Source organism: Antedon mediterranea, chromosome 6 (genome assembly GCF_964355755.1).
Source record: "Antedon mediterranea chromosome 6, ecAntMedi1.1, whole genome shotgun sequence".
Lineage (NCBI taxonomy): Eukaryota > Metazoa > Echinodermata > Crinoidea > Comatulida > Antedonidae > Antedon > Antedon mediterranea.
This window is the reverse complement of record NC_092675.1, coordinates 571,142-592,635: the sequence shown is the minus strand read 5'-3', so window position 1 is coordinate 592,635 and position 21,494 is coordinate 571,142. Positions and strand designations below refer to the sequence as shown.

At 30.8% G+C, this 21,494-nt stretch overlaps 2 protein-coding genes and 1 long non-coding RNA gene across 7 annotated transcripts; 1 reads left to right on the top strand and 2 right to left on the bottom strand.

The window, feature by feature from the left end:
* Positions 1 to 3,904: 3,904 nt before the first annotated feature.
* Positions 3,905 to 6,285, bottom strand: LOC140052305 (SOSS complex subunit C-like). 3 transcript variants are annotated; one of them, XM_072097805.1, is made up of 5 exons: positions 6,194 to 6,285; positions 5,818 to 5,899; positions 5,576 to 5,642; positions 5,195 to 5,254; positions 3,905 to 4,930 (listed from the first exon to the last, which is right to left on the bottom strand). In XM_072097805.1, the coding sequence occupies exons 1-5, from the start codon at positions 6,222 to 6,224 to the stop codon at positions 4,832 to 4,834; spliced, it is 339 nt and encodes a 112-aa protein (XP_071953906.1). In that variant the 5' UTR covers positions 6,225 to 6,285; the 3' UTR covers positions 3,905 to 4,831. The 3 variants fall into 3 exon arrangements, with proteins under 3 accessions (XP_071953906.1, XP_071953907.1, XP_071953908.1); XM_072097806.1 differs by having other exon boundaries at positions 6,136 to 6,270; XM_072097807.1 differs by having other exon boundaries at positions 5,818 to 5,933; positions 6,194 to 6,205.
* Positions 6,286 to 6,394: 109 nt separating this feature from the next.
* On the top strand, positions 6,395 to 20,713 carry LOC140052295 (sorting nexin-7-like). Of its 3 annotated transcripts, none has more exons than XM_072097784.1 (11): positions 6,395 to 6,504; positions 7,214 to 7,399; positions 7,709 to 7,819; positions 8,358 to 8,510; positions 9,202 to 9,397; positions 10,049 to 10,179; positions 11,045 to 11,113; positions 12,940 to 13,026; positions 15,354 to 15,458; positions 18,250 to 18,402; positions 18,878 to 20,713. In XM_072097784.1, exons 1-11 carry the CDS (start codon positions 6,397 to 6,399, stop codon positions 19,016 to 19,018), a joined length of 1,440 nt encoding a protein of 479 aa, XP_071953885.1. In that variant the 5' UTR covers positions 6,395 to 6,396; the 3' UTR covers positions 19,019 to 20,713. The 3 variants fall into 3 exon arrangements, with proteins under 3 accessions (XP_071953885.1, XP_071953884.1, XP_071953886.1); XM_072097783.1 differs by having other exon boundaries at positions 8,358 to 8,516; XM_072097785.1 differs by lacking the exon at positions 15,354 to 15,458 and having other exon boundaries at positions 8,358 to 8,516.
* Positions 13,042 to 16,292, bottom strand: LOC140052307 (uncharacterized). The gene is made up of 4 exons (XR_011845618.1): positions 15,947 to 16,292; positions 15,226 to 15,474; positions 13,915 to 13,986; positions 13,042 to 13,730 (listed from the first exon to the last, which is right to left on the bottom strand). It is a non-coding gene; the product is annotated as an uncharacterized lncRNA (long non-coding RNA).
* Positions 20,714 to 21,494: the final 781 nt, after the last annotated feature.

Sequence of the window (21,494 nt, the reverse complement as noted above, 5' to 3'; positions counted from 1 at the left end):
CGATAAATAGATAAGCATGCATTTTTCTTACATAAAACAAAGGAAAGGTTTTCACTCTAGAACTATAGAATAATAATTTATGCTGTCTTTGATAAAAATAATATTTTTTTAAACCCAATCAAATGACGATATTATTGCTCTTATCAATCATGATGTCATTTGATTGGATGTGTAAAAATATTATTTTCATCAAAGAAAGCATAGATGATCATCCTATAGTTAGGATTATTTGTTTATGTAGGAAAAATACATATTTATTTATGTGTAAATGGGCCTGTAGTACCTTTTTCTCATTACATTAACTATCTTCTGAAATTTCTTGTGTTTTGAAAACTACTAAATATATGCCTATGTTTGTTAGGACCTTAATTAATTGACTCATGTTCTGTCATTAGATTTAAGTTTGTACCTTTTAATTCATTTCTGGGTTTTAAAAGTAAATTTCACTTATTTTTTTAGAGTATTACTGTTGAACCTTAGTATGCTTATAATAATGTGACAGAAAAGATGTATTTGTTTATTTAGAATTTTATGTTTATGAAATTAAAATATGTGTGTGTGTATTCAGCCAACATGTTTTTAAAGATCATTAATGCTAAAAATGTTGATGTTGATTTTCTTTTTTTTAGAAATTTGTTTTATTATTTTTGTTTAAGTTTGTCAAAATATATAATTCACAATTAGTATACCATGTTTGAAATGTTTCAAATTTAAACTTAAAAGGAAATGAATTTGTCATTTGTTTGTGTTACCTTTCCATTTATAGATTAATTATTTACTAGGTAAATGTACAGTATATTATTATTTTTCACTGATCAGATTACAGAATCTGAAGTATCTGTTCCTATAAAATACTATAAAATGAATATTTGATATCACTTGATCTAAATAGTGTAGATGGTTGATTTTTAATCTCCTTGTGTCCAACTGATGTAAACCTCTATCTTTATTGACAGGTTAAACTGTTTAAATACTGTATATTTGTGGATTTAATGTTTGAACGAACACAAGAATGAAAAATAATAATTACATTTTGATTTGTATATTCATATTTAAATTTCCACGATAAAAATACAATGATTTAAGTTGCAGTATCCAAAATCTCTTTAAAAATACATTAGAATAAATAGTTGATCCTCTAGATCGTTTATTCTTAATTTCGTTGAAGAACAAAGCCCCTTTCTACATTCAAATCTTTATTCTCCTAATAATAAGCATCAGTCAGTCAAAATCCAGTTGTGTTTTAACTAATTGGCAGAGTACTGTACTTAAAATTAGTTATTTGTGGGATTAGAATAAGAAGTATAGCTATGTTGTGTAGTATGATAATATAACCCTATAAGAAAAACACATTTATCATTTAGAAAAATCTACATAGATGAGATGTGCTTGATCAAAATGAGCACATTATTCCTTTTAATTAGCTTGATTTACACACAGATATGTGTAGGTTTAAACTTAAGTTTATTTAGTTCTACAAAGCATTTCTTTTGGGTTTTTTGTGTTACAAGTAAGGTTCAACTTTAATCTAAAGTGACATGAAATGTGTTGCTAATGTAAAATGTGGCAAGGCAAGTTGCAAAAAAAATAACATTAGCGTACTGGTTGAATGTATAGTCTGTTAATTCATGGTTTTCTCTGTATTATGCATCCATCTATATTATATTACACCAAAATAAATTCCTGTAATTTGATTGGACTGGATTGTGAGTCACATGGCGTGCAATAGTAAGCACTATTGAACGGTTCGTTAAACATTCATTATTTGTATATTATGACACTACACTCTATGGAAACTATCAGAATTTCCTCAAATTCTTTCCTAATTAAAATGTATTCTGGAACCAAACACTGGACACAAACACTAGTGTTTTGGATAGTTTATTTAATTATGTCTTAATTACAGAAGAATGTGATAATTCCATGTAGATGTAAGTTTAAAATAGTCTTCCAGACAGAGGCAATGAGAACAGTATACATAACCATTCCAGTTTAGATTTTAAGAACAAGTCTGACATCAATCATAATGGTTGATTATTAACGTTCAATCTCTGTGCCCATATATGGACATGATGATGTCATATCACTACCACCATATTTGGGTCAAACTATTTTGATAGTGTAGACAGAGCTTTTCATTCTTGGAAGAATTGCATTGCTAAAAATAAACAATGCCTAAACACCAGTTTATACCATGGATGGAAGATAATGATCAACGTGATAAATAGATAAATCAGTTTTCATCCTAGAACTTAACAACCTTTATACTGTTGTCGTAATATTGTAATATTTTTAAAAATCCAATCAAATGATGTCATGATCAATAAGAATGATATAATCATTTCATATGAAGTTTATTATTTAATTGATCATGATGTCATGACTTTATTATTGTAGTATCCTATAATTTTAGGATGAAAACTTCTAATTTCTTTCGTTTTTTGTAGGAAAAATGTGTTTTTATTTGTTTATTGTTGATCATTTTCGTCTAACAACTTTACTGTGTTATAGAACAACCAGTTATTTAATGAAAATACCATATACAGTTGTGGCAATATACGGAGGGTCCTTAAATTTTCTTGAAAATAACAAACCTGAAAATGTTTTAGTTTACTCAACAGGGTGTTTGTGTTTCACCAGTGTAACATTTGTTTTCCAGGGTATTTTAGTGGAGTAACTGTATGGTAACCAGGTGTCTTATGTTAATTTGCTAGTAGAATGTTGTCTATACCAAACACATACATTTTTATACTACCCTACCTACTTATCAGATTTTAGAAATAAAATCAGTACTATTGTGAATTGCAAATTCAATAGACTATTTTTACTTCATACATTCAATATCATTTTTACCATAAGAGTAGTTGTTTTTACGGAAATCTTTGAATAAATCTAACTGTAAAGAGCGAAACAGAACGAATCACTGATGCAATGTTATAAGATTAATTTCAATTTAATGGGTTCTTTTTGGTGTATCTTTTATATACAATTGAACACCTCTTTTTGGACACCCAACAAACGAGGGCCAGTGTTATGAAACTACAACCAACCCTCAGGCGACACCTCTATTAATAACAACTTTGTTAGGTTCTAAATAATTAATAGGAGTACTTCTGTATGAAATCTTGTGTCAAATATCCCCCTTCCTCACTCTTTTTAATCGCAATTCATCCATGTTCTGTTGGGATGTGAATACAAATTATGTTATACAGTATTACCTCTATTAAGATGACACTTTTCCATGAACAAGTGATGTGTTTTAACTTGTACGACCAACCTCTTTTAAAGGCACAATTGGCTTCTAAAGGTGTCCTCTTAATAGAGATTCTACTGCATTTAACTTTGCATTATGATTCCCACTTTTCGTTCTGTACCATCACCATCAGATGTATCAAACCTCAGACCAAAACCACTCTATGCTCTCTACCAAACAATACATATCACATAAAAAAAACAGATGCACAAATAAAATAATAGTGTAATCGTGGCATGCAAAACCAACTAGATATTCAATGTTTATCCAGTTGTAAATAATAATAATTAAAAACGTATTACTTTGTATACGTTTTTAATTTTTGACCAAAAGAAATGTTTGTTTAGAAAGTGTGTAGTGTATTCCCTATGCAATGTTAAAAATGTATTATGTATTTGTAATAGGTTTTTATTAAGCAATTAAAAAACAATGTTCATCATTAGTTAGTTTTTGAACAAAAATAGTTAAAACATTGTGTGTATCTACAATTTATTGTAATCATAAAAATACATTGCTTTGTAGGCAAGTTGAGTAAATAGCATAACTAGTTTGTATTTTATCACAATTTATTTAATTGTGATAATTGTATCACAATTAAATTAATTGGTAAAACTCTATATATTCCTATAAAATTGAGTTTATAATTGTTTAATGTTCATAGATTTTCTTCTGAAGTTTCCTTCCAAATTAAAAATTCTCACTCAACTAGCTTGGAACAACATTTTCTAATACCTTTACTTATAAAGAAACTGGTTTAATTTAAATAAAATATCTGTTGTGATTGTAATGAAAATTTAGATGTTATGTAAATTCGTAATTAAATTGTTTTAATTGAAAATAATCCATTCATCTGTATAGCTACTGTAATGAAAACATTTTCTATTTTTGATAATTTACACATCGTTGGGTTTGTTTTCAATTATAATGGAAATGCTTAGTCTCTGTTTGTAGATATGCTATTAAATCTCCGTTCACACTGTGGTAAACAAGTGTTTATTTCAATATTTTGTTTTTTACATGCGTTTACAAATGGTTTGATGGTTGGTGCGTCCTATTGCCATCCTTCCCGTGTAGTGGCTCTATTGCTACTATGAAGGGAGTTTGGATACAAAACAATAACACCATATTGTTGTATTCACATTATTTAATTGCAATTACTGTACACTACAGGTATATGCTGAATACAAACCAATGTTGAATGTTAAAATCCAGTGATATATCATTGTCCTGCAATGTCCAGCAAATGTTGGTAGTAAATCCAGTGATATATCATTGTCCTGCAATGTCCAGCAAATGTTGGTAGTAAATCCAGTGATATATCATTGTCCTGCAATGTCCAGCAAATGTTGGTAGTAATTGTTCAGGGACCATCTCAAAACATCATTACTATAAACGACTGAATTAATGGTTTTTAATTGGCCAAATACACAAGCTCCACAGCTTAGAAACTTCAGACCCAACTTTAGCCATCTCCAAAGTTTACAGTAGACCTCGGCAATATCCTGTATCACACGAACTGGAGGGTTCCATTGGGTGGATAACGATGATTTCAATGTCTGTTTGGCTTATAGTAAGCCTTCATTCTGGAGCAGGTAGTCTTGGTATCACAGGAAGTATTAAATTACCGAATGATGAATCCTGGGTAACATAGTATGCAAAAGAATTTGATTGGGCGTGCTGTAAAAATTAAAATTTATTAATAATAATATAAATTCTCTTCTATACTAAAACAATAACATCAACATTTAGATTATTCGACCATCGCATTTAAATTTGTGTGTACTCTGATTAACCTTAAGCTCTGTCTACACTATCAAACTTTGTGGGGAAAAAATGTGATGTGCCCATATATGGACATGATGATGTCATATCACTACCATATTTGGGCACATCACATTTCAACATAAAGTTTGATAGTGTAGAGCTTTACATGATAATCACCTGTAAAGCTTGTTTTTGTTGCATAGCTGAATGATGAGCTTCAGATGGATCTCTTGTTGCCTAATTAAAATAAAATTACTGTGTTGGTTAGATAAAACCAACCAAATAATAAAAGTCATGATTCAACATTCCATCTTGTTGGATCATCAAGAATGATCTAATAAAGATTAAAACATGTTTTTAAACATAGTCAGTGCATCTATTGGTTTATAAATTGATTAATTTAGAAATATTTCACACCATCTGACATACGCCTTTTTTACGAAGCGGATAACATCTTTGATCGATGACAAACAATGCGTACAAAAAAACATATGGTAAGTCTGTACAGTAGTATTATATTAGTACAGCACTGTATGTTGAGATTAAGTTGAGACGTACTATTGACCTGGCCGGATAATTAACCTTTCCCTGGTTAGAAGGTACACTACTTGCAGTAGAACTTCCACTGAAACAAAATATATTAAAAAAAAGTATTCATTTTTATTTATCATCATAAAAATAACAAGAAGTATGGTAGTACTGTACAATACAAAGGAAGATAATGATAAACTAAAGGTAATGTAACATATTGCAATTAGAAATAGATAGCATAGTTTATTGGTACATCGCCATATACATACCCGCCGGTGTTTGGAAGTGGTCCCTGCATCATCCGCATCTTTTTCATTCTTAAATTCTCCAATATTGTTAAATTCTGTTGTTCTGTTTGTTTGAATAAATAAGAGATTCAGTAAGCCTGATAATTGAAAGAACATCAACCATGCTTAGCTAGGCCTAGTCAATAATGACACTAGCGATATAATTATGTGCCTACCCAGCTAGCTAGTCTGCTCCTATACTATATATCCCAGCCAGAGAGGGCTAGTTTCGGCCCGTAGTTAATTATTAGGCTGGGCTTTCCTAAGCCTAGTACTAGGGCTAGAAATTTAAGTTTTTACTGATTTCAATCCGATATATCTAAAATAATAGAATGCAAAATTCGTCTTTTAAAATAACCTTGGCCTCCACTTGGACTGGGAGTAGACATGATTTATTTTAAGAATTTCCTTTAAAATATTTGTGTGTGATGCGTGTATGTAGAGAATAACTTTTTGTGTTTACAAAGTACGCCCTCTTTAGTAAACTCGTTGAAGAAACGACCGCGGGGTGTTTAGAGTATACAGTACTAATTACAATTTTGTCTAGTTGGCCGTATCAATATGGCGGACGGTGATATGGCAGGCGGCGATCAAAACAGAGATGGTTTTAAAGATCCTTTGAGGATGCCATCGTATGATGAAGACGAAGACGAAGAAGTAGACATTGTGGTAAATTGATTACGGTTCTTCTAGTAAATGTCATTTTTAATTAATTTAATTTTCATACTTTATTATTATAGCTAGGCTAGGCTAGGGCCAGGCCTAGCTAGTCTACTACTAGACTTAGCCTACTACTACTAGCCTAGGCCTTTACCTCCGATACTCTAGGCCTAGGCTACTTACAATACATACTAGGCTAGGCTACTTGGCTAAACTAGTATAAGGCTAGGCCAAGTGCCTAGCCCTCCATATAGCTAGGCTATGCTAGTACTAGCTAGGCTAGCTAGAGAGGGCAGTTGTAGCTAGGTAATTGCGAGTAGCTAGGCCTATATAGCAGTGCAGCTCAGACAGTTCTGATTGGTCGGTTAAAATGCTTATGTAATGCGCAATTTGAACGATTTGCGCAAACTGAAAGTATGCAAGCGGCAAAGAGTTTCTTGCTTAATTTGAAATTCCGCAAAAATTTTCTTGCACAAACAAGGATTTTTTTCTGCAATTTCAAGTTTTTAAATTTTTTTACTCATCATTTGCCTAGTCTAGAAGAGGGATGTTTTTTTTAGGTTGCGATAAATCTCCTAAATTAACGATATATAGGCCTACTTACTGTTGATGTTTGCTTTAACAGCAAGTTAACTAAGCTAAGTTTGGTACAATACTAAGCTACTAAGTACTTGACTGGTGGATAAAATATCTTGTTCAATTTGACCTTTTCTCTTAGAATTTCAGTCGGAAAACACCACCAGGAGGAGGCGCTGAGAGTGATGCAGCATCAACGAAAGCTCTTGCAGGTTCAATCAAAGTTGATACAGATTCAGATGCCAAGGATTTATTTGTAACTGTTGATAATCGTGAAAAACATTCGGGAAACTTTGATGTGTACATTACATACAGAGTAACGACTAAGGTCAGCCTTGTAAAAGTGTTGGCTTGTAATTAATAGGGTTCTCGACACACGTAACTAAAGTTTTTTGTAAAACTTGGGCACGCGCAGATCAATTTGTTTATAAAGTGAGCGGAGCTTACACGTTGCATTTTGGGAAATAGCGTTAAAGTTAATGTTTTCTTACTTGTGGCGAAAACTCCTAAATAACTAATAAGTTTTTACTTAGTTCACAACAGTAGAATTCTTTTTACATTAAACATCAATCACATTTTTAATTTCTTCATTATCCTTTATTATCATTGGTAACTAAACTTAATTGTGTTTTCACAGACAACAAGAAGCTGTTTTGACAATAGTGAATTTGCTGTAAGAAGACGTTTCCAAGATTTTGTGTGGCTTCGTCAAAAGCTCACACAGGCTCATCCAACTCATTTTATACCCGTAAGTTTTGTCTACTGTATATAAAAAAATGTCTTCAAATATCTAATTTTAAGATTACAGTAAAGAACCCCTCTTTTTGGGACATCCAGTACCTAGGACAAAGGTCCCAAAGGTGTCCTCTTGGTTCTACTGTGTATTATCCCAAATTGGCTTAAACACAGTGTTTAATTTAACCCATTAATATCAGCAGATGTACAAGACCAGCATGTCATATTTATTACATGAATTATTGTGGTTTCTGGAGTTTGCAATGGTCACTACCTGCCACCTTCATTTTCAACTAGCACCCACCTTACTCTACCCTAAGAAGCCTATATAAATTGGCCTTGTAATTTTTAAAGATCTTGCAACCCATTCTAGCCTCTGTAGCATTTTTTAGTATATATGTGTCTTAATTTATTAGAAATTCCATTAAGGGTTGAATGAAATAAACTCCATATTCTCAGTCCATTTGCTTGTGTGCAGTTAATTAGTAGTTTTGTTTTAATAAAAAAGTCATACATTTTATAATTAATATTGTTTAATTCATTTCTTCCAGCCATTACCTGAAAAAACAAATATACGTCTTTCCCGTTTTAGCACCGAATTCTTGGACATGCGAGAAACGGCTTTAAATTCATTTTTGAATAGAATCGCTGAACATGCAACATTGTCATTCAATGAGAGTTTCCAGATTTTTCTAACGGCTAAGGCATGGGTAAAATTATTTGTTTTCTACTACCAACTACTAAATACTATCTATATATTCTTACAGATTTTGTACTTGCATGTTTTTGTACTGTAATACCCTTCTTTCAAAGTAATGTAAGTCTTACAGTACTAGACTAGAAGGTATATTTCAATACAGTTAACTCTTCCAAAACCATGCAAACTTGGAATGACCATGCACTGTTCAATTGACCATACACTGTTCGACTGACCATACACTCTTTCACTGACCATACACTGTTCGACTGACCATACACATTTAGACTGACCATACATCATTAGATTAGACTGACCATACACCCTTGAACTGGCCATACACTCTTGATTAAACTGACCAATTCTTTCTTGGTCTGGCCATACACCCTTGACTGGACTGACTTATCTACCCTTGATTGGACTGACCTCCACCCTTGAACTAATCATACACCTTTGAACTGGCCATACACTCTTGGACTGTCCATACTCCCTTGATTGGGACTGAACCAAAATATATATTTTCCACAAATGTTGGACTTTTGAAAAATTCTGATTTTGGTAGAGTTATCTGTATTTTAGATTTAACAGTACTAAGTGTATGCTTTAACAATTATTCAGAACACGTTACTAATGTGTGTGTGAAAGTCTGAATGAAGAATAACAAAAATCATATTAAATATTTATTATTTTATTTATAGGAACTTGAAACACATAGAAGATATGCAAAAGGTCTTGTAAGCCGTGTTGGAACTTCAGTCAAGACTACAGCTGAATCTTATCGCCTTAGAAATCGCAGTCCAGAATTCACGACTATGGCGGATTACGTTGACCAGTTTGGCCAAAAGATGGCATCAGTAGATAGAATTTCACAGCGAATTTTTAAAGAACAAATTGGTGTGTTCATTAATTGAACTGAAAAAAAAATTGAGTTGATTTACTATACATTTCCCTAAAGTTAAATTATTTATTATTTTATTTAGGCATATTATCAAGCACTATCAAAAATAAATCGATTCACAAAGCAGGCATCATATTGTTAACATATTTTTTTCAAAATGAATTAAATTCCATGTTATTTTGCCTTTCTATATTGTTATGAACCAGTTTATAGAAGGGTTATGTTTCGATCAGAATTAATAATTTAGTAAAAAGCTAATTTTATTTTAGCTTTAAAGATTTAAATTTTATAAGCGTGATACCTTGTTGTGTAATGTAGAATTTATAATATTGTGTACCTGAGTGTGATGGATTATTTTTTTGTTTGAGTAAAATTAATAAATGCAATATAGAAAATCATTACTTAAAGATGTATTGTCACCCAAAAACATGAAAAATGAAGGTTAATAAAAGAAGACAAAAATGTAAACAAATAATTTTTTAGGGTGACAATATTGGTTATCATTATTCACATTTCCGATTATAAACACCCTTATTTAGTCTAAATATTGACTAATTTTCACCATATTTTTTTTCCCAGACCCCTGGGACTATACCCTGTCAAAAACAGTAAAGTAATATTTTCCTTTTCTGATTAATTCTTTTCAGAGTATCAAAGTGATATTGAGTCGTTTGCTCCTGCCTTTGAACTTTGGTCAGACTCAGAGACAGATGTCAGTGATATATTACATAGTATAGCAACATGCCTTGAGAAATGTGCAGAAACTACTAAAACTGAGGTAATAGTTTATCATTAATATTACACAGTCATTTAGTATTCATTCACAAAATGTTATTTGATTGTCATATTATTGAATTGTATGGAGAATTTGATAAACATACATTAGTATTATACTGTATATGTTTATATTAGAAGTTTGTTTTAAAATATACAGTGTTATATAGGCCTAGTGCCAGGGTTGGAAAATGCTACATGAAATTGGGATGAAAATGAACATATTTTATACATTTATCTCTGGTCAAAGTTCAATGCCAAATAATGGTTATCTTGTCCAATATAATAACATCAAACTCTTGTGAATTGTAGTGTGCCCTCTGTAGTTAATATTTCCATATAGTATTTTAGAAATAAATACTATAGATATGACATTCTCTTTAAATCTTTGTGTTATTGATGTAAAGCTAATTATTTTTCAAACATCTTTTAGTGATCCTGTTCCCAAAAGGTGATTAAAAGTATAATATAATGAAACAATACAGTTGAACACCTTCTTTGGAACAGTCAGCCATTCAAGTGACACTCCTAATAAGGGGACATGGTTCCTTGAAATAACAAGTGGCAATATATGTTTTAATGCTACACTTTGACACCCTATTAAGGGGACACTGTTCTGTCCTAAAATTGTCCACTTCAGGTGTTTTACTGTATTTTTCTAAGCCATGCATTATGTGCATTTATCATTCACAGAAGTATAGAGTATCTTATCTAAAATCTCTAAAATGCGCCCATATATTGACACAATAACGTCATATCACTACCATATTTGGGCACATCACACTTTTTTTGTCAAACTAGTTTGATAGTGTAGACAACACAAAAAATATATTTTTATTTTTTTAAATTTTCGTAATTTTTTTTTTCAGAATGTGACTCAGATGGATGAATTTGCACCTGTGTCAAAAGAGTATGTTTTATATGCTGATGCAATGAAAGTAAGAATAAAAAAAAGCCAAATAAAAAAACATACTTGATAAGCGTCGACCTCTGAATACATTTCAGGGGAGGGTGGGAAGGTTTTTTAATCTTAAAGTACTATATTTTTATAGGTCATTGACATTTTAAAAAAATCAGGGGAGGGTTGTGACACTTAACAAGTATTTTTTTGGCCTTATTTATTTCTAAGCTTTATGTAGCAAGCAGCAAACCAGTAGTACATCTTATACAGTGGTTATTTTATAATTTAACAGGAAAACTAATTTCTAATGTGTAATTTAAAGTTAATGAAATATGATTTTCCTGTGTGGAGAATAATAATATAAATAGCATCTGTTTTTTTTTCTCATAAATATAGATTTTATTTAATATTAAAATCACTTTGAAACCATTTAGCATTATTCCTTCATTATGTTATTTAAAATTATAATTATTTGACTGCATCCTCCTTTGTAAATCATATAAGTGTTATTCAATCTACTTTATATGATATGCACCATTATAGATTATATATATCATCATTATAAAGGTGTTTCATCAAATAAACAGAAATGACTTGATAGTAAATGTGGAATCTATTATCTAGTACCATTTAATGACCTATTAGATATTCTAACATAAACTGTATTTCACTTTGCATTTCAGATATAGCATATCAAATAAATATATATTTGTATATGATGACTTAATATATTTTTTTAAATTGAATCATTTATGACGATGGAGTGTGTGTATTTTATTTCTTGGAATATATGTATTATTTCATAATTGGAATTGATTAGTAAAATTCTTTTCAATTTTTGTATGTAGTGTTGGATAAATTACTGGAAACAACTGGTCGGTTTTTAGTTAGTTTCACAAGTCATTTGTTAATACAGTGTTTTTAGTCATCTTGGAGCCAGTGCTTAGCACCCCAATACAGAACTTGTGTCTGGGAATAATTTCGCCAGTGTACTAGCATAGCAAGAAGCTACACAAAACAACCTTATTGCTACAGATTTCTAAAATTTTGTAGCAAAAAATACAATGCAAAACTATGTTTCTCAACTCAAAAATCAGCAATATTGCTAACCAAAATTTTAAAATGAAATTTGTCCTGTGTATACAAGATAACTTTATTGTCAAATAGTTGATTAACGAAAGATTTGAAACTGGTTTTTCTCATGGCAACTTAATATAAAAATAGAATAAAATCAGTAAAATGTTAAAACACAAAGTAAAATACACAGTACTGTAAAATATGTACAGATAAGGATAAATGCTATCAGGTGTTCGAAAATACAATTATTTGTGTTTATCGTCATTATATTTAAATATGCATTGTGGGACAAACGACAGTCGGTACCGTGCTGTCCGTAACCTTGATGGTACTCTTAGTCTACACCCAGTACGATTAAACACGAAGGATGTACGGAGTGGATGAGTATCGTCGTTCATAATTGCAATTCTTTTCTGTTCAATTCGATTATCATACATTTCCATAACACTAGGCAGATTATTATCTCCATTTATGCATTTTTTAGCTCTTTTAACTATGCGTTCAAATTGCTTTTTATTGTAGTCATACATGTTACCAGTAGAACCTTTGTTTTACCTACCCTGATTTTACGTTCCCTGGATTTTACGTACACATAAAATGACGTCATCAACATAATTGATACCACGCCGTCTCTCAGTCCCGTGCCATACGACTCTCAGTCCCGTGCCGTACGTCTCTCGGTCCCGTGCCAGACGTGGTGATACTGTAACTATGATAATGACATTGCTTACGTATAATAGACATTGCATACAACATTTATTTACAGTCTTTAATTTTTTTTGCCAGAATGTACTTAAAAAGAGAGATGCAATTCAAATGGAATATGAACAGTGCCTGGATGAGCTGAATCGAAAGAAAAATGAACGAGAACATGTGAGTTGTCTGACATTTTATATTTGACCTCACTTTCTTTCTAGGTCAGACATTTTTTTTGTTTGATGTCATCTCAATAGCAACCATTCATCAATATGCAAATGATATGTAAATGAATGTAGATTGAACCAGTTTAGTACGCTATGCATGTTAGTTATTAGACAGTTATTCCATAATGAATTAGATTTTTTTAATTTCACAAAGTGCTAAGTTTGACTGGTTTTTTTTTTGACAATTTTCGTTTATAATTATTCATAATGCAACAATGAATTAAAATCTATATATATCGCATGCATTAAAACATTGTTTGTAATCTCTATACACTGACAACTGTATGTAGTACTTAATACCTGTCTTGTACTAGGTAGTCATGTAGGTGTGCATGCTTATATATGGTAATAAATCAACAACTGATTATACTGAAGTAAGTTACTGCGCTACTGCAGTAATAGCTGTCACGAAACAATGTCTTATATCACATTTCATTTAATAAATTTATTTCCATGAAACCATGTTTAAGTCAAGAAAGGCAGAACCCAGTAAATACTTGTGGGAGGGGTAGGGGCGTCTATGCACGCAGTTTCAGGAGACGAAAAACCAAGTTACTAGATTTTCTCTCCTCTTATGAGCTATTCACTTAAAGTATAGTAATTGTCCATCTCACAGTATACAATTTCCCTCAGCAAAAGTTTTAAGTTTCCAATCTATGGTATAAATAAATAAAAAAATCTTTTTAACACCTAAACAAAATTGTTTGTTGTTGTTAAACTCTTTCCCTATTTATACTATTCATTCAAAACTTGACAGTATATCAAACCATGGAGAAAAAAATAAATAAATGTATTTTTTCCTCCATGATTGAGATGGTAATTGTGTTTGCATACCTACAGTCATTTATGGCTTAATATCAATTTCTGAATAGTGTCTTGTCTAACAGATTTCATCAATCAACACATCAATCTATATAAATTTACAGGAATTATACATTAGTACAAGTTTTGCTAAATTCCATCTTAATGCGCTGCAATGTTTACACTTTTCAACTACATATTCTCTCTTAAGGGTTGCGTCATGTAGGTGCTACCAACTACAACGCTATGTTTCATCTTTCTACATGATAGATACCATGTAAAGATGTACTAGGTTCTTTATAAAGTGCACACAAGCATTTTGTGTACACTGGACCTACGGTTTATAAGTCCTTATCCAAGAAAACTTGTTCTACCACCAGAACCATGAAGTGAGTGAGCCTGGAACCCTTGCCAAAGGCTATGCATTATGATTCCAATGTCTTAACAACTTGGCCACTCACTTGTCAACAATGTAATAATAGAAATGTGAAGTAAAATATTGAATTCTATAATAACATCAATACTGTCATTTTCCATTAAGCAGCATACCATATCACAGCTGCCACAGACAATCAAACTATGGGCTACAGTGTTACTGAAATCAGTTGCTATGCTTCTACAAATCATATTGCTTAGTCTATCAATCATTGGCAGTGTTTGTGTTTTTTATTTAAAAAAAAAATGAACATGAATTATTTATGAATCATATAACTTGACGATAAGATTTATTTATAACTAAAGCAAATAAAAAGCTAAACATAAAATTAACCATGTTCTAGATGATTAACTGCAATAAAAATGTGTTGCTGTCATACCCCAAACGTTTACCTGTGTGTTGTTGATGGATTTAAAATGTGTTTTAAATAATGCATAACTGTTTTTCAGAGTTGTATTTTGTTTGTTAAGTTCAGTTGTATTTTATGTTATAATTGTTTTTAAACATTATTGCAGAGTTCTGTTAATTCATAATTTTGTAACATTATTGATTTCATTCTATCTTTGTTTAAGTGAAAATTGTATTGTTTACGCTAAAATATAAAACTTTGAATTTATTGGGAACGTAGTACATATAAAAAGCCTACCCTGCTAAGAGATTATTCAGGTCACAATCGGGCAGAGGTCACTCCAGCATATATTTTAAATCGGCCAATATTAATTATCATTTTGATGAGTAAGAAGAAAGGAAAACTCTGTGGCTATTTAAGCAAACATTGTTGTGAGCTAAGCCTACAGTGTTTACTAGAGCTAAGCCTACAGTGTTTACTACCATTTTTGCTGATCTCTATAGTTTGAAAAGGGAGTTCAGGAAAAAGGACGAGACAATTCTGCTGGCTACAGGGTTGCTTACTGATGCAATTCCACATGGGTTACACAATGCTGGGTCATCTCCAGTCTCCATTTTAGCTTTAAAATACTGCATTAGATTGTAGTTGGTAGAACACTCGTTGAGATAATGTTCTCCTTTAAACTCTTTAGGTGAAGATTACAGATCAGAATTACTCATTTGCAGCTTTTATGGGCCGAGATCCAACAGAGGTCAAAGAAGAGAAAAGTAGTAAGCTTGACACACAGATAGCAAAGGTACATCATCCACAATCTACAAATGATAATTGCCATTAACACATTAAGTTCTTCCTTCAAATTTCTTATCTTTATTATTATTATCATCATCATCATTATCATCATCATGACATCATCATCATCATGACATCATCATTGTCATCATTATCTTCATCATCATCGTCGTCATCAGGACATCAGCATCAACATCATCATGACATCATTGTCATCATTTTATCACAAATAAAATATAAATGATTGCCATTATCATCACTATTTTGAGGATAGTGATCGTCACCACCATAAACAGTGCCATCAAAGTATCACTATCAATAGTATCATCATAGTTGTATCACCAGTTACTGATATTATCACCATCATGTACACCAATATCACCATCATCCTTATCTTATGATTATGGCAGTTACAGGGCCTGTTTTCCATTCAAAATTAAAGAACAAATTGAATACTACTACAAAAATAAAAAAGCACAAAATCTCAAATTTTACCTGTCTGTATTGTCAAAACCATTTTTAAAAACCGATTCTGTTTTTCAACGCAAACAAGGTCTCAAGTTGACCTCATCTCTGAAGTTCATTGAATGGCGGCGAACTAATCTCTGTGAATCGTAATGATGGCATTAGAAACCATGAACAGCCACTAAATGAGAAATTTTTATTTCGAGTCAAAATTAGATTACAATGTGATCGTTGTTTATAAACAGACTACCAATAACGATTTTAGCAAACATTGTTACAATGTGATCGTTGTTTATAAACAGACTAGTACCAATAACGATTTTGGCAAACATTGTTACAATGTGATCGTTGTTTATAAACAGACTACCAATAACGATTTTGGCAAACATTGTTATATGGAGTTTTTTTATTTATTACAGGCCCATAGATACTGCCACTATTTCAACATTGTATTTGTGAAAATATATTACACAGAAATAAATAAATTCTAAAATAAAATAAAAAATATAATTTTAAAAAAGAGATTTCTTTAGTTATTAAAGTTTCATCGTATATCACCCTTTGTTCTTTTAAAATGATAATATTCATGATCATAACAAGGTCAAATTACTAATAGTAATCATAATGATTTTAATTGTGTAAATACTTGTTATTGTCAATAGAATAATACTATATTATTTATTTAGTATAATATTAATAATTTACCATTTGATAGGTATTGTATTGATAATGAAAATTCACTTCATTTTTTCAATTTAAATGCTTTGTCTTCTCACCTCAAATCGCATGTTTTATGAGCTTTATACACATTTTCACATTCATTTTTTCATATTTTAATTTTTCTAATAATGATCAATTTTTGTTGGTTTTGTACAATTCATCCTTACAATAACCATAATTATTAATTCCTTTACAACTTAACTAACAAATTATTAATCAAATATGGATATTTTATAATAGTGATTTATCTGTAAAAATTGTGTGCAAAAGGATATTTAATGTATTGATAGTACCGTATATGCTCTGGTATATGCATGACATTTGGCTAAGGGTGGGACTATATACTTGTAAAAACTCATCTGAACTGGCTAGAGAAAGGCCTACATCCAGACCAAAAGTCAATAGGCCTACTGGTACTATGTTTGTGAAGTCAGACATAAAGTAGGGAGTGGGATTATACCCGATGTGGGATTATACCCGTTGTGGGATTATACCCGAGGATATATGGTACTTTAAATTGACATAAAGTATAGACTATAAAGTGTTGACAACGTATAGGACACTTTTGGTTCACTACAGATACCAAACTTGATCAGAACACATTTTGTTGATAAAGATAAAGGGTTACAAAAAGTCAAGGACATCTTGACAACATTCCTACTGAATTAGCTCAACCTTTCTCATATAACACACAAATTAAAAATAATTTTTTTTACTATTGAAAATGAAAAATTATTAATTAATATTTCTAATAAATTGATTGTTATGTCATCACAGAGGTATTGGTGATGTCATAATCTCTTTTACTTTACAAATAGATTTAATATTTAATATTAAATTAAAGAAACATATGAAAGATGCTACTTCATAATGGATAGTTTCAAGAAATCATTATAAATATTTGAACTCTACAGTGAAAATTATAATTGAATGAATATTTGATAAATGTAGTGGTAAAGGTTCGACCGACGTCACCTGCGTTAATGAAATTTAATTGTACTTTTGACTGGTTCTTTGAATTCAATTCGGATCTCGTTAAAACGTCATGTATTCATATTATATATATCTGATTTGAATGAGATACTGTAAATATCGGTTAATTTTTTAAAGAAAAATCAGTTAAACCCCGATTCCATAAGAACTAATATCGATTAATTTTTATCGGATAATTCTTGGCTGCCGAAACAAGGCCTATTATGATAAATTTTTGCAACTAAAACCACAAAACAAAATTCTTTAGTATTTTGTAACAAATCATTAAAAAATTAAAGAACCTACTTGATGGTGTCAAAGTTGAACATGACATAATCTGTTAGTGTTTATATTAAGATAATTATCTACTAAATAAAGAGGCCAGACACTCTTAAAAGAATACATTCAACAAGCATAATGTTTAACTTGCAGAAAATGTATAGTACAAGAAAAGGTTACAGATGCATGAATTATGTCATCTACTAAATAAAACATTAAAATGACACTTAATTAATTTCAGCATTAAGCTCACGTTAACATGTAATAGTTCAAATGTTTCATTTATTTCCCTTATTTTGAAAGTTGAAACATTGTACAATTTATTATTAGTTTATGATTATACATTGTTATTATCTATGTAGCTTCAAAAACAATTGGAGGTATTAAATGATCGTACAGAGGTAGCCAACGCCGACTTAAAAGCTGATATGGATAGATGGCATAAAATCAAAAGAAAAGATATTAAAGGACTTTTTGTGAATTGGGCAGAAAGGAGGACTAACTATTATGAATCGGTAAAAATATATTTCTTTTTACACACATAGTTGTTTCTTCTTGTTTGTAATATACAAACTTATGATGGGTTATAGGTTTTGCAGATGATTGAAATAAAATATTTGCCAAAATATCCATCGATCAATCAATATTAATACGTGTGTTTTTGGTTTGTTTTTTCTCGTTGTTTTAATGTTTTTCGTATATCAAATTTGATTCATAGAGCCCTGGAATTCCAATTTCCTTCTGTAGTGCTGATACTGTTGATTGTACAGGATGTCTTATTACAATTCTCATTATGCAATACATATCTCATGTTTATGATAATTTCTTCCATCTGGAATGACATCTTAAATAAATCATTTCCCTGTAATATCACACTTTCTATTATACATACTTGATGTGATTCACTTTTTATATGTCTGTAATTTTAAACCATTTCCATTATAAATTGTCATATAACATCATTATAATTTTGAGGCTTTCAATTTTCAGTGCCTTTCTGCGTGGGAAGAAGTGATCAAGACATTACAGAGCAAGAAACAAGATGATCATATAGACACGCCAGACTCCAATGAACCAGCGAGTGAAACAAGCGATCCTGAGATACTGGAATACCCGGTACAAAACTCTTAGAAGCATATTTGGCAATAGACACTGTACAAAATATATTTATTATATAAATACATCTGAAACAGTTTGTCATTCGGTTATTTTATAAAAAATTTTCATATATAATATAAAACTTGGTATGAAATAAATAATCCCATCCCACATCTGTCTTACCTAGGCCATGCCTCACCCACCACTTATTTGTCTCTTCACCTACCCATTATCTTTCCCATCTACCCATTCTCTTACCAATCCCCTTTTCTACACCTGACCGTTTCACCTTACATCCCAACCCCCCCCCCCCCCCCCCTGCAATAGTAATATTGTATAAAACATACATTAACTTTCTACTATTTTCTAATATTTTATTCAATTCATTGAATACAAATTTAATTTGATGTTAAAGTGAGATGAAGCATTGGTGTATTTAGTAGTGATATCACATATTTCAACTTAGCTGACATTATATGAGTCAGTGAGAAATATTATAGACTCGGCCCAATTATATTGAGTAATCATGCATAAATACTAAATCTGATATTCCTTACAAAAGCCCCATCAAAAACTTTAAAATCATTTTCAGGCTACAAGATATTCTTACATGCTTTTATCAGTACTGTAGACTGACATGAGTCAGTGAGAAATATTATATACAATTATATTGAGTAATCATGCATAAATACTAAATTTAATATTCCTTACAAAATCCCCATCAAGAACTTAAAAATCATACTTTTTCTGAGGTCTATAAATATATTTGTTTGTTTTTTTAAATTGAAAGTATCAATGCATATTAAAATTTTCTCAAGTATTATGTCTTTTAATCATTCCTTTTATTTTGAAAAAAAATCAAATAAGTTAAAATCTTTATACAGTACTTTAAGTCGGAAAACTGATTATAGAATAGTATTAAAAGAAGATTTAATTGGGGCATGTGATCGTGGGTTCGAATCCAATGCTCATCACATTGCTTGTATCCTTAGGCAAGATACTTTACTTACTTTTGTCTCTCTCCACCCAGGTGTATAAATAGGTACCTGGTATTGGTAACGTCAAGACACAACTTTGCGCTGATTACTAGCTGCATTATGCAGCTAGGTATGTTTCCATACATGTTTGATACAAAAAATGAAAACATTAGGCACTTGATAAATCCAGGATATTATTATTATATCTATGGTAGGCACTGCTCTGTTGCTAAAGTGCCACAGAGTTTTAATCAATACATTAATACATGTTACTGTATGTTGATAATCAATACATTAATACATGTTACTGTATGTTGATAATCAATACATTAATACATGTTACTGTATGTTGATAATCAATACATTAATACATGTTACTGTATGTTGATAATCAATACATTAATACATGTTACTGTATGTTGATAATCAATACATTAATACATGTTATATAACACCTATATAAATTCCTGTCATTTGATTGGACGAATGTGGGTCACATGGCGTGCAATAGTACGCACTATTCAACGATCGTTAAATAGTACTTTTTGAAACATTTTTGTGTACGAAAAAAAAACGTCTAGATGTTATATAAAACAAATAATGAATGTTTTGTATTCGTGTAATGGTACAAATAATGGCACTTGGTGAATGATGAAAGGTTATATCAACTCGGCTTTGCCTCGTTGATATAACCTTTCATCATTCACCTCGTGCCATTATTTGTACCATTGCACTCATAAACATTCATTATTTGTATATTACTGTATGTTGATCAACAACAGTGCCTTTAGTATTTTTTGTTGATCAGCAACCTAAACTTAAACAAACTATACTATAACAGTATTGCTGCTATTCACCTTTACTATGAGATTTTTGGTGTTTGTGATCAGTATATATATATATTTGGCATGAAAATATATGAAATATTTACAATGTGATTATTATATCTTTTGTTACGTCAAACTTTTTTTTCTTTTATAAAAAAAAACTTATTTTTCAAAATAAAATTGTGTTACCATTGAACAGTTGTAATAAATTGGGATAAATAAATATGTCATAATAATAAAATAATAGTTCTTAATGGTATTCATTAACAGGAAGTGATTTCAATCCTCCCTGAAATTAGTATTAGATACAATAAGTGTTCCAACCAAATTCTAGTAAAATGTTCAAATAGCTTAAATTCCAATATAAGTGTGTTATATAATTTACAACATGTTAATGAGTAACAGCAGTGTGGGGTACTTTATGGGGGTTTCTGTTTGTTCTCCTTGTTGTGGTACTGTAACAAATAAACAAACAGAATTTCTCTAATGGTTTATACAAGACTTGTAATTGTCGAGCCATATCGATATGTTTGTGTGATTAAATTGAGTGAACTCTCCTAATATCAGACTTTCTGAAAATCGAAAACTCTCCCAATATAAGATTTTCTGAAAATCGAAAAATCTCCCAAAACCAGACTTTTCTTGAGTCCAAAAGGTTCAACATTCTTTTTTACCATTTATTTACCACAATTCCAGACATATTAG

Bases quoted from the DNA above. Each gene is read 5' to 3' on its own strand.
- LOC140052295 (XM_072097783.1), top strand. From the start codon at position 6,397: ATGGCGGACGGTGATATGGCAGGCGGCGATCAAAACAGAGATGGTTTT. The intron at 15,459-18,249 runs GTACATCATCCA...TTATCTATGTAG, and splicing joins TTGACACACAGATAGCAAAG to CTTCAAAAACAATTGGAGGT. The intron at 18,403-18,877 runs GTAAAAATATAT...TTCAATTTTCAG, and splicing joins GGACTAACTATTATGAATCG to TGCCTTTCTGCGTGGGAAGA.
- LOC140052305 (XM_072097805.1), bottom strand. From the start codon at position 6,224: ATGTCTACTCCCAGTCCAAGTGGAGGCCAAG. The intron at 5,643-5,817 runs GTATGTATATGG...ATTTTGTTTCAG, and splicing joins CCACTTCCAAACACCGGCGG to TGGAAGTTCTACTGCAAGTA. The intron at 5,255-5,575 runs GTACGTCTCAAC...TATTTTAATTAG, and splicing joins ATTATCCGGCCAGGTCAATA to GCAACAAGAGATCCATCTGA.